The sequence below is a fragment of the Vigna angularis genome, chromosome 3 (assembly GCF_016808095.1).
Source record: "Vigna angularis cultivar LongXiaoDou No.4 chromosome 3, ASM1680809v1, whole genome shotgun sequence".
In the NCBI taxonomy this organism is placed as follows: domain Eukaryota; kingdom Viridiplantae; phylum Streptophyta; class Magnoliopsida; order Fabales; family Fabaceae; genus Vigna; species Vigna angularis.
In genome coordinates, this window is record NC_068972.1 from 30016862 (window position 1) to 30034393 (window position 17532).

The 17532-nt window shown below is 31.4% G+C and overlaps 2 protein-coding genes across 2 annotated transcripts; both read right to left on the reverse strand.

Moving 5' to 3' along the window:
• Positions 1-8421: 8421 nt before the first annotated feature.
• Positions 8422-9546, reverse strand: LOC128195850 (F-box/kelch-repeat protein At3g23880-like). Its single transcript, XM_052874542.1, has one exon. The coding sequence runs from the start codon at positions 9544-9546 to the stop codon at positions 8422-8424; it is 1125 nt and encodes a 374-aa protein (XP_052730502.1).
• Positions 9547-15605: 6059 nt separating this feature from the next.
• LOC128195851 (F-box/kelch-repeat protein At3g23880-like) lies at positions 15606-16397 on the reverse strand. The gene has a single exon (XM_052874543.1). It carries the CDS (start codon positions 16395-16397, stop codon positions 15606-15608), a length of 792 nt encoding a protein of 263 aa, XP_052730503.1.
• Positions 16398-17532: the final 1135 nt, after the last annotated feature.

The following is a 17532-nucleotide window of genomic DNA, read 5'->3' on the forward strand; positions in this document are numbered from 1 at the left end:
ATATCATGCGACTCTTTGATTGTTTTCTAGTGTGTTATAAATAAGTAACAAGATCTTATCTTCTGTAAAAGAATTTACTTTATCAGGAATTTGAGGATTGTTAAGACAAAATTATTAAAATGTTATAATTTTATTTTTTGAAATCGGTCAACTTTGCTTGAAGACTCTGTACACTCATTTTCTTTTCTCTAACTTTGTTCTTGCTGTACTATTACTTTTTTTTAGTGGATACTTTAAATTATTATCATGCATTATTGATATTATTTCGTTCCCACCGCTCAAACAAGGAGACAATTCTGGGTCAACATACATATCACATATCTCACACCAAAATCATGTCATATTTACACGCACTCATATAGTAAGAGATCCTCTCTAATTTGAATATTTCGTACTCCCAAAATGTAGTAAAAATCGCATACTACTATTTTTTTTTAACCGATACTATTGAAGCCTCCGGTATGCATGACCGGAACTATGGGCATAGTGAGATTTTTGGCTATAAAAGGAGGAGCGAACCGCGTTGGGCGACACTTTGAGACGTTGCGATTTGGAGCGTGTGAGAGAGAGTGTGAGATCTTCTGAGTGATAGAGCTTTCGAGCGATCCTTTGGGTGTGAGTGAGATCTGAGCATCGAGAGTTCTGAGTGTGAGAGCTTGTGGGATCTGAACGCCTGAGTGTTGGAGATCGGAGAGCTTGAACACGAGATCGGAAACCTTTCCGCCAAGCTTCAACTTCATGTTCCAGGGCTTTGCTCCGCCTCGAGTAAGTACTTCTTTTCTCTTATCTTTTCCTTTCCTTTACCCAACTTCTCCTTCTTCTTTACTTCTTGCTTCTTTTCTTTCCTTTCTTCTTTCTGCTTCCTTTCATGCACTTTTCTTTTCTGAGCTTTTATTAATCGCAATTTATATTCTGCTCTCTTATTTGCTTTCTGCTTGTTATTTTACTTCTGTTCCTTTATTTGCTTTCTTCTTCTTCTTCTTCTAATTTCCTTTTTAATAACTAAACAAATCACAACACACTGTCTTAACAAAGATAAGGGGTATATCGGCTGGAAACCAGACGTTAATCTCCCTTCGTTTGAAGGTATGGCAGAGACAATTGGGTAGAACAACGCCACGTACCCCATAAAATGAAACTTAGAAAGAACACTTTATTTGTATGCACAAAATGGACACGAACAAACTTGGATGTAGATCCGTTTAGGAACATTTGCAAGGACCGTGAAACAGATCTATTTTTGGACATTGAGACTTCAAAAAGAGGACGATAAAAATTGAACTAAAAAGAGAAGAAGCAAAAATGGAAAACTTGACTTAAATTGGAACCTGACTTCACTGTAATAAATCTTTTTACTTTTACTTTCTTTATGAACAAAAACTTAGAAAATGGATATCGAAGCCAAGACAGTTCATAAACGATGGCGGTCCACCCCGGAACAAGTTAGCATCTTGTTGAACATCTTCAACTATGGAATCGTCAACCCTAATCGAGATCAAGTTCGCGAGATTACAGGACGACTCCAGGAGTACGGGGAAGTCGGAGAATACAGCGTCTATTGTTGGTTTCAAAACCATGGAAATCGGGTGAAGAATCGAGGCTGACACCAAGGCGTCCCTGGTACCTCTGGATCTTCATATTCCCTCTTTCCGCCGTTTATGTATGGTAAACTTTCTTTCTTTTCCTCTTCTTCCTTTTTTTTTTGTTGTCTCTGACTACTATTATTTTTGCACTACCACAGATCCTTCATGGGTAATTCCACAGGCTCCGAGACTCCTAGATCTCTTTCCCATTCCCGCTATACGTAAAGAAGAAGAGAAAGTTACTCAACCAATGTCGTTTCGCACCCAAGCTCCCTCCACAGAGCTTTCTTTGAGATTGCCGTTCGCCGATCAGTAGTCTCCCTAAGGGGACTATTTTATTTATGTAATATATTTTTATGGTCTGTACTCTTAACGGTCACTTGTGGCCGACACTTGAACATTTTATTTTAATTATGCAATGTAATATTTATCTGCTTTGCTCTTTAATGATTTTTTTTTATAAGATATGTTTGCTTAACGCATGTGGTACCATTTTCACACGAAGATTAAGGTATCTGGTTATAACTATGAGATTCGGAAAACTATGTAATCCCCATGACCTTATAGACCTGAGTTATTGAAATATATGATATTTGTCATATCATACGCCATTGTCTTATTCATTTTCAATAATGAAATTTAAATTTCTTTGAGAATAGCTCCCATTTTCATACTCTTATGCAAACACATATTTGTAATATTCCAATTACGAAACAAGAACACATAAAATTATATTCTTTAAAGTATCTACACGAATTATACCACTAACCGCGCCAAACAATATATTCATTCAAGCATCACGACTGAATTTGAAACACCCTAATTTGAATACACTTAAATATCACAATTTCTCCTAAGCTATCATCACAAAACACATGGCTCCATCCCTAACATCCTTCAAGACTTCCTTGGTCGAGATCAGCTCCAAACCATCTGAGTCTGGAAACACCAACTTCTTTCGACCACAATCAAGAAGAATATGGTTGACAGTCAACCAATCCATTCCCAGAATGACATCCAGGCCTTGAAAAGGTAAAGAGATCAAGTTCACCATGAACTTGCATCCGGCGACGATAATTGAGCATCCAACACAGACTGAACTGGTCGGGATTTGTCCTGATGCTGGGGTAAAAACCACCAGTTCATTAATTCCACATGGGTGCCATGGTTCTGTCCAACGATAGCAACCATTAGCATAAAATTATTTACTATATTAGAAAGACACGACTAGAGCACACTACTGAAACGTGTAAAACTCATAATCTACAGGATTCCTAAGGAATGAACTGCTCTGATACCATTAGTGTAACGTCCCAAATTATATACGTCATGCATATATAATAAAGACGTCATCATACATAATATAAGAAAGTAGTTAAGAGTAATTAGGATTACAATCATCCTAAAAGAGTCAAAATTTAAAACTTAAACGCGATCAGGGTTTAAGTTGGAAACTTGAAAGGAAAGGTATTCCAAGATACAGGGAATAACTCAGAAAGTCCTATGAGAACTAAACAGCAACATCGTTATCTTCTTCCAAAGCTGCCTCCAAACGAACCTCCTCGCCATATGCTCCCATCCAAGTGGATGATCATCGCAAAAGAAAAGCATACCCAAGCAACCACAAACACACAAGCAAGGGTAAGCTAGATATACAAAAATCATGATATCACAATCATACTTGTAAAACCACACACTTTCCATCACTTTGAACACATACTCTTTCACTTTAATACCAACATTATAACGCATACATACACCCTTAAAGCAACATAGAATAAGTAATGAAATTAGCATACTGGAATAAATAGAAACATCAAGAAAAAATCACCACATAAAGAGCAATATTAAAACTCCCTCACTGGAAAATACCAAACGTTTACTCACTTCTCCAAAGAACAGGACGAATGGTTTAAAGGACTATCAAAGGGGACGAACGTTACGGATCTAGCCGGACCCTATTGAACTTAGCCGAACGTCATTGAGCTTGGCTGGACGCTACAGAACTTGACCGAACGCTAATAGTCCTGGCCGAACGCTGATGGTCCTTGCCGAACGCTGATGGTCCTTGTCGAACGCTATAAGCTCAAGACGAACACTATTTGGACGAACGCTAGTACATAACGATTACGAGCGTTAGTAAGTCTTAACATTACGAGATAGGCCGAACGCTACACTCTTGGCCAAACGATATCAATATCATCCACTAAAACCGAACGATATCCAGTCCACCCGCTATGACGGAACGCGATTTAGTTCAACAAACACCGAACGCTAACCAGAAGGCCGAACACCATCAATACCGAATGCTACAAATGATCGAGCATTAATATGGACGAACGTTAAGTGACTTAACGCCAGACCAACATCTGACCGAACGGTCAATTCAGTCAGCACATGACCTATCATCCAAATTAGACATGGACGAACGGTCAGTTTTTTGGCGTTCTGCAAAATTCTGCAGAATGAAGCCAGAACTTCCCCTTGACCATTTTCAACCATTTTTATCAACTTCTAACACCCTTAATTATTGTTTTATACTTAATTGGGCTTACCTAAATGATTATAAACATTCCTACTTCTATTCTAAAGTGATTAAGACACAAATTCAACTCTAAACCACCAATTTCTCCAACTTAAATACCCAAAACCAATTCTACTACTTTGCACCTATTTTGATCCATTCAGTGACTCAAACAAGTCACAATACAGCAGCTAAGACTGTCCCAACAACCCAATTTCGTTTTAGGCCACAAATACCCAATTTCACTACCTCACTTCCTCTCAAAGTGACCTAACGGACCACCCAACTCCCAATTTCTCTCCAACCAAAGACATACCATATTTCATACATAAATCACTTCCAATTGATCAATTACAGCAATCCAAACTCATCCAAATCAATTCCAAACAGCACAACACAGTTTCCAAACAACCAAACCATGCATAATTCAACCCATACACCTAACACATAATAAATCTTAAGAAAGTAATCTAGCTTCCCTTACCTCTTGAAGACTTCCTTCACTAACTTCATCTTCCACCACAGGTTCTCCCTCCGATCCTTTTCCAGTGGAGTTCCCCCATCTTCCCTGGTTCCCTTTCTCCTTTTTCCTTTCTCCCTTTCTCTTTTTTTTTTACTCATTTAGTGACACTCTCCCGTGATCAAACAGTTGTGACGTCCGTGATCAAACAGGTGACGTCCGTGATCAAACATTATTTTATTATATTAAACAAACTAGGACGAACGCTTACTAACAACAAGGACGAACGCTCACATACAAATGAGGATGGTCGCTCGCTCACAAACAAGGACGAACGTTCGCTAACAAACGAAGACGAACGCTCGCTACAAACGAAGACGAACGCTCGCTAACAAACGAAGACGAACGCTCGCTACAAACGAGGACGAACGCTCGCTACAAACGAGGACGAACGCTCGCTACAAACGAGGACGAACGCTCGCTACAAATGAGGATGAATGCTCACCTCTTGAAGCATTTGATTTCCTTTGTTTTCCACTTCTCTGTCATCTACTCCAGGCCTTTCATCCAGCATCTTCTTCTTCTTCCTTTTTCTTTGGAAGACTTTCTTCACTAACCTGTCTTCCACCACCTAATCAGAGATCAACCGGTTCAGAGAAGAGAATGGAAGAGAGAAGGAAGAGGTTGGTGTAGAGAGATGGCCGAGAGAATGGAAAATGAGGTTCTTACATTCTCCTCCTCTACAAAAATTTTCGTCCTCGAAAATTGAGTTATGAACACAGTCACTGTTTCATCCAAAAGATTATTATCTTTCAATCAGAATTACTTTGAGGTCCAGGCTCAACGTCATTCCCATCACTCTATAAAAGAGATTGTTAAGGTTGATGTACATCGTCTCTGATGTGTAAAGTTGCCTCCCACAACTCGTATAATGAACTTATCAGGGCAGTTCCCACTGCTCAAAGAGCTTATCAGGACAACTCCCACCACTACTCTAGTGAGCTTATCAGGGCAGTTCCACCGCTCAAAGAGCTTATCAGGGCAACTCCCACCACTCAAAAGTTTATCAGGGCAGTTCCCATTGCTCAGAGAGCTTATCAGGGCAACTCCCACCACTCAAGAGTTTATCAGGGCAGTTCCCACTGCTCAGAGAGCTTATCAGGACAACTCCCACCACTCAAGAGTTTATCAGGGCAGTTCCCACCGCTCAAAGAGCTTATCAGGGCAACTCCCACCACTCAAAAGTTTATCAGGGCAGTTCCCACTGCTCAAAGAGCTTATCAGGGCAACTCCCACCACTCAAGAGCTTATCAGGGCAACTCCCACCACTCATCTAGTGAGCTTATCAAGGCAGTTCCCACCGCTCAAACAAGGAGACAATTCTGGGTCAACATACATATCACATATCTCACACCAAAATCATGTCATATTTACACGCATCTTCTTCTTCTTCCTTTTTCTTTGGAAGACTTTCTTCACTAACCTGTCTTCCACCACCTAATCAGAGATCAACCGGTTCAGAGAAGAGAATGGAAGAGAGAAGGAAGAGGTTGGTGTAGAGAGATGGCCGAGAGAATGGAAAATGAGGTTCTTACAGTGTGTATGAATTTTTTTAAATATTCATTATGAACAAAATGTAATATTCATTTGTACATATGTTTTAAAAAATACACATTAATTTTCTTTAAAAAATATGATAAACTTTTTAATGATTTTTTTTAAAATTTTGTATAAAACAAATTATACATAATTTTTTCAATTTTAAAGAATTGAAAACAAAAGATAATGTAATGCATGTATGACACATTAATAATATATAATGTAGTATGAAATATTGAATAAATAAGCATAATCTCACATAGGTAGTATTTAGTTTTTAAACTATTTTATTTTATTTATTATCATGGTGCTATATTATATTAATGTCTCAGTAAATCTAAATATTCAATTTTAATTTTTAAATTTTTAAAATTCAATAAATGATGATGTCTTCCATAAAAAATTAAAAAAACTTCTTCAAAAATAAATAATATTTTTATTTATTATTTTTACGTAAACTCAATTGTTACATAATATTTCTGTTATATATATATATATATATATATATATATATATATATATATATATTAACAAAAATATTTACTTCTAATAAATGACACCAAAGTTGAAAGATATGCTGAAAATCAATTTTTATTTGATTTTCTAATTAAAACAAATTTAAGAACGATACTTATTCGATTTTCCAATTAAAAAGAATTTTAAAAATAATACATTCAGTTTTACATCATATATGTAAAGATATATTTAATTTTTTTAACAAAAATAAATTTATTATATATCAACTTACTCAATTTACAAATATTAATAATTTATATTATAATATAAATATTTAAAAAATGTAAAAACACACGCACGACAGGTTATAATAAATAATTTTTGGATTAATATATAAATAATATAATAAAACAGTTTAAGAAACAAATATTTTACTGTCTTACATTTGTGTGAAATTATAATTATTTATTAAATATTTTGTACCACATTACATAGTATTATACATTACATTATATTTTATTCCAAATTTTTTAAAATTATAGAATTTATGGATGATGTACTCTATACAAAATTAAGGAAACTTATTGAAAAACATATTATGTCTTTTTAACAAAATTAATATATATCCTTTTACAAAAATATAAGTATACAATTAAATATTATACTTTACTCAAAATAAATATATATTTCTATGATTATCACTATCTATTGATTACAATATTATTATCTATTATTATAATATTATAGATATTTAAAAATTGAACATACAGATGGTATGGTAGCTGTATTTTCGCTAATAAAAGTAAGAATAATATATAAATTTTGATTTTAGTATAACAAATAAAAACTACAATCTTATAATACAAACTTAATTCCGTTAATTTTATTAATAATTAATCACTATAATTTTCGTTTTTAATAGTTTTTACATGTGTTTTGTTTTCTTTTTTAAAATTTTAATTTTTAATAGTGTCCTTAATGTGAAGATAAATTAATATTGAGATGTTAAACAAAATTAACAAATAAAAAATGATTTAAGAATGTACACTATAGTTTTACTATACTAAAAAAATACTTCAATACTATTTTCATCCTGTGTTATCATTTATAAATGTAATCAATCGGCCTAAACTTCCATTATCATTTATAAACTCGGCTTGATATCATTTATTACTAAAAATTCCTTTTTGTTTTCTACATCTTTTTTTTCAAATTTATTTTTTAAATAAAAATTTTCAAATTAAAATAATTATTTTATCGATTTTATTGTATTTAAGTGATTTTTTTTTTAAATTTTTATCTGTTTTTTAATTTCACGGTCTTTTTAAATTTAATCATTTTTAATTAAAAACATTCTTTACAAAATAAATAAAATCTATTTAAAAAATTATTTACATTAATTTATATTTATATTTAGAGAGAATATTTACATAATTCTTGTATTTATTTTATCCTTCATAATATAATTATTAACCAATTTCTTAAAAGATATAATTGTTAACTGAAATATTTTGAAAATTACGTATATCATTGGAACAAAAAACTGAAACAAAATACCAAGAAAACCCTGCATGAACTACTAAGTGCAGATAAACAGAAATACCATGACAATTTTGAACCTTCTTCAAAGATACTGGAAACAATTTTGACAATGTACATAAAGGTTTAATTGTTTTTGCAGCCAAAACCAATGCAGAAACAAAAAACAATCATAAAACAAATCAAACTAAAGAAATACCAAAAATATGTTTGAAAAAAAAATTCTGAAACCACTAACATAATTTAACATAAATAATGTCTCAAATCAAGCTTGGAACATAGTGACAGGAGAAAATGTGACTGAGAGAGTGCTTGTAGTAAGCTTGAGTACGTTCTACTTTATTCTCCTTCAAATTAAAGATAATGATGATATCGTAATCATCCCAAAGCTGTGAATATGTGAGCAAGAGAAGATCACCCCACATGCACAAAGTCCGTAGGTAATCGTAATAAGGAGAGATATTCAGAGTTTCATAACTTACACTCATCAACCGACTCCAAGATCTGTCGTCTCCAACGTCCTTCAATGTCAATACAACAAAGACTGTCCTCCGTTCATCAAAAGAAACACAAAGACAATCATTCAAAATTCCCATAGAAGTAAATTCAGAATCTTTAGGAACGAGTTCAGGCACCGACAAATATCTGTTAGTATCGTTCTTTAGATCGTACGAAAATATTTGTAGCTTCGATTCTTTAGAAGAATGTCCTAACCAGTTAACAGTGCCATTCAGAAAGTATCCATTACTCTCAACAGTGAGAAAAGCCAGAGAGGTCATTATAGTAAGTCTCCAACGTACGTCACCCATGCAGTAAACCCACACACTCGTTCGATGTGTACTCCAATCCAAAACCATTACCACCACCTTGTAACTGTCCCTCCAATCATCGTACCCAAACCCAAAATTCATATCATATTGAACACCAATGCCGTAATTGAGACGCAAGCTTGGTGATGGTAAGGAGAAAGTCTTGGTGGAAGGGTTCAAAAAGCAGACCATGTGCTCTTCACACTCATACGTGGAAAGAGAACAATGTAGGGAAAGCAAACCGTTGCAAGAACCGAATAAATATTTATAGGGTTTGGGGCAGCGTAAGATACGACCGGCGGAAGAGGAAGTAGGGTTTTGGATTAAGCAAGGTAAAGAGCGTAAAACAGCAGAGAAACATTGCCTCTCTTCTATCTTTTTCTCCAGTAAGAGAATTTGTGGGTTTTTGGAGGACTTTTTAAGATGCAATTTCACCAAATCGGGATTGAGGATGATGGAATTCCATGTCTTTGAAACGCACCTGAATCGCATGAGACTCTCTACAGGAAGCCGTGACAGAATTTCCAATATCAGGTCATCACGATCACGGAGTATTCTAGCGGAAGAATTCGCCATCGCCATGTCTTCCTTCCACAATCCTAGTAATTGTTGCTCTTGAGAGTTAATTACTAGAGAGACCAATAAAGAATAAGCTATTCAGTTATTTGTTGCTTATAAATTGTGTTTTCTAAATGTTTTTATATAGAAATTGAAATAGGTTTTATTTTAATTTTTTTATTATAATATAATATTTTTTAATTATTTTTTAAATAATTTAATATCTTTAAAATATATTTTGTTTTTTTAAATATTTAAAATTATTTAATAAAACTATAACTAATGAAAAAATAAAAAGAGAAAAAAAAAATCTTTCAGTTTTGTATAAAATATTCGATATATATTTGGTTGTTATAAATATAAGAAACTATCATTATAATGAAAAAATAAAAAAAGAAAAAAAAATCTGTCAGTGTTATATAAAATATTCAAAATATATTTGGTGTTTATAAATATTTAAAATTATTTAAGAAACTATCATTATAATTAAAAATAAACTGTCAGTTTTATATAAAATATGTCAAAATAGCGATTACTAAATTCAAATTTGTTAAAACGTCAATATATTTAATAAAAATTTAGTTAAAATAATTAACTTCATGGTTTACAAAACTTGGGAGATTAAATTAAACTAAAATTTTGAAAACAAACTAATTTCAATGAAAAAAATATATTTAATTCATTTTTTAATTACATTCATTATTTTTATTGTAAAAAAATAGAATATGCAAAAACTCGTGTATTTTTTTAATGACAAAGAAACTTAATATAATATCTTATATCTTTAAAAAAGTAGTACGTATTTCGAAAATTATTAAATTAAAATTTCAAAAAAAACTAATTTTAATTTTTATTAAAAATTAAGAGGTAAAAATATATTTAATTAATCGTCATTTTTTTAAGGTAAAAATATCCTCACCATATTTGAAAAGCTTGCATTTTTTGTAAGACCATGAAAAATATTTAAATTTAATAAATAGTAGTAATTTTTAATTTTTATAAAGTTAATAAAAGTATGGTAAGAAAAAAAAATTAAAATTTATGATAGATAATAATAATAATAATAATTTCAGGAGTTTAAAAATTTGAGAATTTATTTTAGAAGGTTTAAAAAAAAAAAGTGAATAGTAAAAAAAAATTATACAAAATTAGAAGAGAAGTTTTACACGTTCCTTGAGTCATAAAAGATCAGCTCATAATTGAGAATAAAAAAATAATTTTTGTAATAGTAAATGAATAGTAAAAATGAATAGTAAAAATTGAATAGTAAATTTTTTGGCTATCAATAGCAAGGGAGGGAAGGCTGAAACTTGCACCAAAATTTTAGAAAAATTTGTGAGAGAAGAGAGTGGGAGGAAATTCTAGTTGTAGAGGGGAAATTCTAGAAGTTTTCGGAGAACGGTTTCAGAGGAGGAGATTAAGTCTGGAATAGAGGTAAGGGGAGTTACTTTTACGTCTTTTATTTTGTATTATCTTGAGTCTTGCATATGTAATATTTTGTTTTTGTTTGATCTTAAATATTGAATATGAAGTATTTTGTTTCTGTATGATCTTGAATTTTAAATGAGAATATGCTTCTGTGCTGATATGCAAGTGTGATAGTTGTAAAATGTGATGTTGATTATGTTATGTTGATTATGTTATGCCATTTGTATGTTATTAGTTGTTTCTTTTTTGTATTTTTGGATGGATTAGAAGTTGTCTAACCGGCTCTGCCAGATTCAACTTCTTATTTCTCCAGACCTGTTATTGTTCTTATTATTTAATTATATTGTATTTCTGGAAGGATTAGAAATTGTCTAACCGGCTCTGCCAGATTCAACTTCTTGTTTTCCCAAGAATTTTTATATTGGGATTATTTTTTATGATTGTCAAATACTTTATTCTTCTCTGACCATTTATAGTAATATTTTATTATTGTTAATTTGTTTATAATTATCTTGTATGAATTCTATTATGAATGTATATTGTGATGTTTGATATGAAATTATGCATTTGAAATATAGTATGAGTCTCGGGGAGAGACTCTATAATGGTATGGTATTAGTGTATATGTTGATGTTGAGGGTCCTGTTGTTGGTGGTAATCCTAAAACTCTAATAATTTTCCAGTCTCAATTAGAGAAGGATGTGTTATGTGGTGAGAGTAGTAGGAGGTCCTAGTCTATGTTTATAGACATTATGGATTAACCTTGTGGGTGATATGATATATTATATTTGGCCAAAAATTTTGTTGTTGAAATCACCACAAGTGCATGACCACCCGAGACTTCCATCAACATTATATCCGGATAATAGAGTCTAGTATGATAATTGCATCTTACAAGAATTTATGGTGAATGTATTACGTATAATAATAGTGTCATGCTTTTCTTTGAATTTTGCATGGTAGCTCACCCTTACTTGTTTGTTTGTGCCGGAAAAATCTTATTTTTGCGATGATCGTGATGATCGTATAATGTTTTTGTTATACGGGAGTAGATGAGGGAACGACGTCTGAACCAATTCAAGTGAAGGAGGAAGCAGCAGAAAAATGAAGAGTATTTTAAGAAGAAAAAATAAAATTAAGAGTGTTTTATTTATGTGTAAAAATATAATGTATTTCCAGTGTGAACCATTTTACTCATAAATGGATGATTGTAATAATGTAAAATATTTATATTATTAATGAAATAATTGGTGTGAGATGTTTTATATTTTGGGGTGTTACATTTAGTGGTATCAGAGCGATTCGTCCTTAAGACGACCTAAGAGTTGTGGATTTATCCTACGAACTCATATTATAAATCGTAATAACAATAATTCTCTGTGTGAACAGAGAAATGACACAAACAAGTAAGGGTGAGCTACCATGCAAAATTCAAAGAAAAGCATGACACTATTATTATACGTAATACATTCACCATAAATTCTAGTAAGATGCAATTATCATACTAGACTCTATTATCCGGATATAATGTTGATGGAAGTCTCGGGTGGTCATGCACTTGTGGTGATTTCTACAATAAAATTTTTGGCCAAATAGAATATATCATATCACCCACAAGGTTAATCCATTAATGTCTATAAACATAGACTAGGACCTCCTACTACTCTCACCACATAACACATCCTTCTCTAATTGAGACTGGAAAATTATTAGAGCTTTAGGATCACCACCAACAACAGGACCCTCAACATCAACATATACACTAATACCATACCATTATAGAGTCTCTCCCTGAGACTCATACTATATTTCAAATGCATAATTTCATATCAAACATCACAATAAACATTCATAATAGAATTCATACAAGATAATTATAAACAAATTAAATATAATAAAATATTACTATAAATGGTCATAGAAGAATACAATATTTGACAATCATAAAAATAATCTTAATATAAAAATTTTTGGGGAAACAAGAAGTTGAATCTGGCAGAGCCGGTTAGACAACTTCCAATCCATCCAAAAATACAATATAATTAAATAACAAGAACAATAACATGTCTGGGGAAATAAGAAGTTGAATCTGGCAGAGCCGGTTAGACAACTTCTAATCCTTCCAAAAATGCAATAAAATAAATAAGTAAAGCAATAAATAGTTTGGGGAAACAAGAAGTTGAGTCTGGCAGAGCCGGTTAGACAACTTCTAATCCTTCCAAAAATGCAATAAAAATAAATAAGTAAAGCAATAAAAGTTTGGGGAAATAAGAAGTTGAATCTGGCAGAGCCGGTTAGACAACTACTAATGCTTCCAAAAATGCAATAAAATAAATAAGGAAAGCAAATAAAAGTTTGGGGAAATAAGAAGTTGAATCTGGCAGAGCCGGTTAGACAACTTCTAATCCTTCCAAAAATACAATAAAATAAATCAGGAAAAACAAATAAAAGTTTGGGGAAACAAGAAGTTGAATCTGGCAGAGTCGGTTAGACAACTTCTAATCCATCCCAAAAATACAAAAATAAACAACTAATAACATACAAATGGCATAACATAATCAACATCACATTTTACAACTATCACACTTGGATCTAAACACAGAAGCATGTTCTCATTCAAAATTCAAGATCATATAGAAACAAAATACTTCATATTCAAGATTTAAGATAAGACAAAAGCAAAATATAGCATATTCAAGACTCAAGATAATACAAAATGAAATACTCAAAGTTAGCTCCCCTTACCTCTATTCCAGACTTAGTTTCCTCCTCTGAAACCGTTCTCCAAAAACTTCCAGAATTTCCCCTCTTCAACTAGAATTTCCTCCAACTCTCTTCTCTCACAAAATTTCTAGAATTTTGGTGCAAGTTTTCAGCCTCCCCCTTGGCTATTTATAGCCAAAAATTTTTACTATTCATTTTTACTATTCATTTTTACTATTCAAAAATTATTTTTTATTCACCATTCTCATCTTATGGAGGGCTTTTACTTCCTGCACCCCTTTATTACTAGATGCTTTGAATTGTGTAATGTGGACCACATAATTGTTTCATCTAATTTATGTTTGAATGACTATTATTTTTTTTTCTTTCGAAATAAACTATGGTTGTTTTATGTGAATAGTCTTTTTAGTTTCTATTTTATGCACAATATAAACAGGAAAATGAGTTGGGTTATGAATATGGCACTCTTCTGGTTGTATGTGTGCAGTTGAGGATTGATGACTATAATGATACATTTTAATGACTAATTTTAGTGATAAAAAATAATTAATGACTATAATGATAAATTTATAAACTAAAAAATATTTATAATTAAAATAGTTTTAAAAAATTATAATTACTATGTAAATTTATAATTAAAATATTTTTTTTATTATAAATTAGTTTCTAAATTAATTATTAAAGTTTTGATTATCAAAAGAATTAATCTTTAATTGAAAAATTAATTTTTAATTTAATCTCTAAATATATTTTTAGTTATTAAAATTGATTATTATTTAAAAAATTTCTTATAGTGAAATAATTAATAATCACAATTATGCTAAATTAAACTTGCATCTAAAATTTTGTTCTTAAATCAATCATAGATCAATTATCATACGACTCTTTGATTGTATTATAGTGTGTTCTAAATGAGTTACAAGATCTTATTTTCTCTAAAAGATATCACTTTATCATAAATTTGAGGATTGTTGAGACAAAATTTTTAAAATGTTATAATTGTATTTCTTTCAAGAATATTGCTCCCTCCATCACCACCAAATGTTCCCTACACCTCTCCATATCTTTTTTGTCCCTTCAATAATATTTTTTTACCGTAGTAAATTTTCACCCACATCCACCTACTTCATTAACGTACTATTAATGGTTCTCTTATAAGAATGCACCTCCACACACACAACCACATTACCCGTCGAATGACCACTGCACCACGAAAGCCACTGCACTATGAACCAAAACAAAAATGGAGAAGAAGTGCAAACGGATATGGAGAAGGAGAGAAAGTGAGAGTCGGGGGATGAGAAGAAACAGATTTGGAAGTGAGAGTAGGGGATGAGAAACAAACGGATCTGAAAACTAAAACAGAGAGTGGGAGACTTGGGGTGGTGGGGATTTAGGGTTTCAGAAAAAAAAAGAGTAAATAAATAAAGTTAATTAAATAAAGAGTAGGAGACTAATTTCTTAGCAGTGGTAGTGGTGACGCTATCTGCTGTGTTTATAATAAACAAAAGGTTAAGAAAATAATGGTTACAGAGAAAATCAAAATAAATAAATTCTGAAACCACTACCATAATTGAACATAAATAAATGTCTCAAATAGGCAAAATCAAGCTTGGAGCATAGTGACACGAGAAGATGAGACTGAAAACTTTGTTGTAGTAACCTTCAGTACGTTCTACCTTATTCTCCTTCAAATTAAAGATAATGATATTATAAGCCCCAATCTCTGAATATGCGAGAAACAGAAGATCACCCCACATGCACAAAATCCGCAGGAAATCGTAATAAGGAGAGATATTCAGAATTTCATAACTTACACTCACCAACCGACTCCAAGATCTTTCCTCTCGAACGTCCTTCAATGTCAATACAACAAAGACTGTCATCCGTTCATCAAAAGAAACACAGAGACAACCATTCAAAACTCACATAGAAGTAAAATCAGAAGCTTTAGTTTCAGGCACCAACAAATATCTGCAACTATCGTTCTTTAGATCGTACAAAAATATTTGTGGCTCCTCAAATTTCGATTCTTCAAAAGAATATCCTATCCAGTTAACAGTACCATTCAGAGAGTATCCATTATTTTCAAAAGTGAGAAAAGCTGGAGAGGTCGTTATAGTACGTCTCCAGCATACGTCACCCATGCAGTAAACCCACACACTCGTTCGTTGTGTACTGCAATCCAAAACCATTGCCACCACCTTGTAACTGTCCCTCCGATCATCGTACCCAAACCCAAAATTTATATCATATTGAACACCAATGCCATAATTAAGACGCAAGCTTGGTGAAGGTCTGGAGCAAATCTTGGTGGCGGGGTTCCAAAAGCAGACCCAGTGCTCTTCACACTCATTTGTTGAAAGAGAGTGATGTAGAGAAAGCAAACCATTGCAAGAACCGAATAAATATTTATAGGGTTTGGGACATCGCAAGATACGACCACAAGAAGATGGTGCAGGCTTTTGGATTAAACAAGGTAAAGAGCGTAAACGAGCCATGAAACATTGACTCTTGTATCTCTGTCTGGCCAGTAAGAGGATTTGTGGGTTTCTGGAAGACCTTTCAAGGTGCAATTTCACCAAGTAAGGATCGGATATAAGAAATTTCCATGTCTTTGAAAAGCACCTGAATCGCACGAGACTCGTCACAGGAAGCCATGACACAATTTCCAGTATGATTTCATGAGGGAGTATTCCAGCAGAAGAAATCGTCATCGGTCTTTCTTTCAAAATCATGTGAGATCGGCTGTGGCAACCCCAACATATAAGAATAGATACCATGCTTGAATCTGTTCCTCTGAAATGCTTGAATTAAAGTTTATTTTAATTTTTTATTATAATATCTTTTTTAATTATTTTTTTTATAATTTAATATTTTAAAATATATTTGGTTGTTATAAATATTTAAAACTATTTAAGAAACTATAACTATAATGAAAAAATTAAAAGAGAAAAAAAATCTGTCAGTTTTATATAAAAGACTCAAAATATATTTGGTTGTTTTAAATATTTAAAACTATTTAAGAAACTATAATTATAAGGCAAAAAAAAAGATAAAAAAATCTGCCAGTTTAATATAAAATATTCAAAATATATTTGATTTTTACAAATATTTAAAACTATTTAAGAAACTATCATTATAATGAAAAAATAAAAAAGAAAAAAAAATTGTCAGTTTTATATAAAAATATGTCAAAATAGCGATTACTAAATTCAAATTTTTTAAAACGTCAATAAATTTAATAAAAATTTAGTTAAAATAATTAACTTCATGGTTTACAAAAATTTTGAGATTAAATTAAATTAAATTTTGAAAAAAACTAATTTCAATTTTTATTAAAAGTTGAGAGACAAAAATATATTTAACTCATTTTTTTAATTATATTCATTATTTTAATTGTAAAAAAATAAAATATTCAAAAACTCATGTATTATTTTTAATGTAAAAGAAATTTAATATAATATCTTATATCTTTAAAAAATGGGTATGTATTTTTCCAACTTCTTTATTCTCTTATAAACTAACTAATTTATATGATAACTTGAAAGCTAAAACTTTAAACATTTAAAATAATATATCATGTTTAAAAGGAAAAAATATAAAATAAATAAATTATATAAATAAATATGTATTAAAAAATATTAAATTTAAAATTAATATACATGATAATTAAATTTTAAATTACTTAAATAAAAGTGTATGCATACGTAACATCGTCACATTTTTTTTTTAAAACATCACTCCTTCTCGTGTGTAATCGACATTAATACAATAATATTTGTGTGTTTATTTAATAATTAAGACGTTAATATTTCAAACATTTTTTTAAGGTTAAAAAAATTATTGCTA